The following is a 1,130-nucleotide window of genomic DNA, read 5'->3' as shown; positions in this document are numbered from 1 at the left end:
GTTGTGGGGGGACAGTGAATAGTATAGAGCACGTGACTGGAGATGGTCCTGGCGGATCGTCGCAGCGTCCATAATAACACGATACAAGCAAGTATTAGATCATCCTACTGATAATACGTATTAATTGGATATAATTGATATATATGGTGGTTAGCGTATCCGGAAATCATTGAAGAATCACCAAAGCTATCTATATATAACGATAATGGCACGCAAACAAAACAAAAAGTCCCATTTGGCGAAACATTTAAAGCCCGTCGAAAATGTTTCTACATCAGCAAACGCCAATGATTCGCTTGGATCTCATATTGAGAACGCAGATTTGCCAGATAAACATCGTCGAACCAGTATATTGATTACTGGCGGCGACGAGGCTCTTCCACACAATCAATCAGTGGACGACGCTATATCGTCCATGGCCAAACGGTCTGCCAGCTTTACCGACCAAAAGATATTGAGGAAAAGTCTGGTGACCGAAGGTGACGAAATTAAGGAACAATTAAAGACTCTCGAAAAAGAGTCGGAGCATGAGCCATCGGAAGTTATGATTGAGGATGACGATGGCATGGACGGTGAAGATGATCACATTGCGCCTAACCAATTTGAGGAAGCCATAAAGAAGAATAAATTAGAGATCGACGACCAAGCGTCTGGTGGAAACAATGGAGGTGTCCAACAGGAGCTTTCTCCAAGAACAACATCCAATGCAGACAAGCAATTGGACTTCGGAAGTAAGGATAAGGACGCCCATGCGTTGGCTGCAGATGTCAGCGAATTAGCATCCCAAGACAATAACAATACAAGTTCCAATAATGATCCAATAACCTTAGTTGGAGATAAGCGAAAAAGTGAATTGCAGGAGTATATTCCCGAAACAGGTGTAGACAACGATTTCAACCCCGCTCAGGAAGACTTGGCTCAAGCACATAAAGAGGGAAAAGAAGAGGTACCAGAATCATCGGAACCATCAAAAAAAGATACTTTACCATGGGAATCAGAAGCGCTGACTGACGCCAAGTTGCCATGGGAGACAGAAGATACGAATTCCGATAAGAAAGCTACGGATCAGTTGCCTTGGGAAGAAAAAGAGTCTAAAACAAGTGATGTTACTACCTCTCAACCAAATAATG

At 43.0% G+C, this 1,130-nt stretch overlaps 1 protein-coding gene across 1 annotated transcript; it reads left to right on the top strand.

Moving 5' to 3' along the window:
- Positions 1-205: 205 nt before the first annotated feature.
- Positions 206-1,105, top strand: AC631_05943 (uncharacterized protein; the record flags this gene model as incomplete). Its single annotated transcript, XM_015614772.1, has 1 exon — positions 206-1,105. A coding segment is annotated over one exon (900 nt), but the record flags the coding sequence as incomplete, so codon positions are not given.
- Between the last annotated feature and the right edge of the window lie 25 nt (positions 1,106-1,130).

The sequence above is a fragment of the Debaryomyces fabryi genome (genome assembly GCF_001447935.2).
Source record: "Debaryomyces fabryi strain CBS 789 chromosome Unknown contig00362, whole genome shotgun sequence".
NCBI lineage: Eukaryota > Fungi > Ascomycota > Pichiomycetes > Serinales > Debaryomycetaceae > Debaryomyces > Debaryomyces fabryi.
This window is presented reverse-complemented; position numbering and strand designations above follow the sequence as displayed.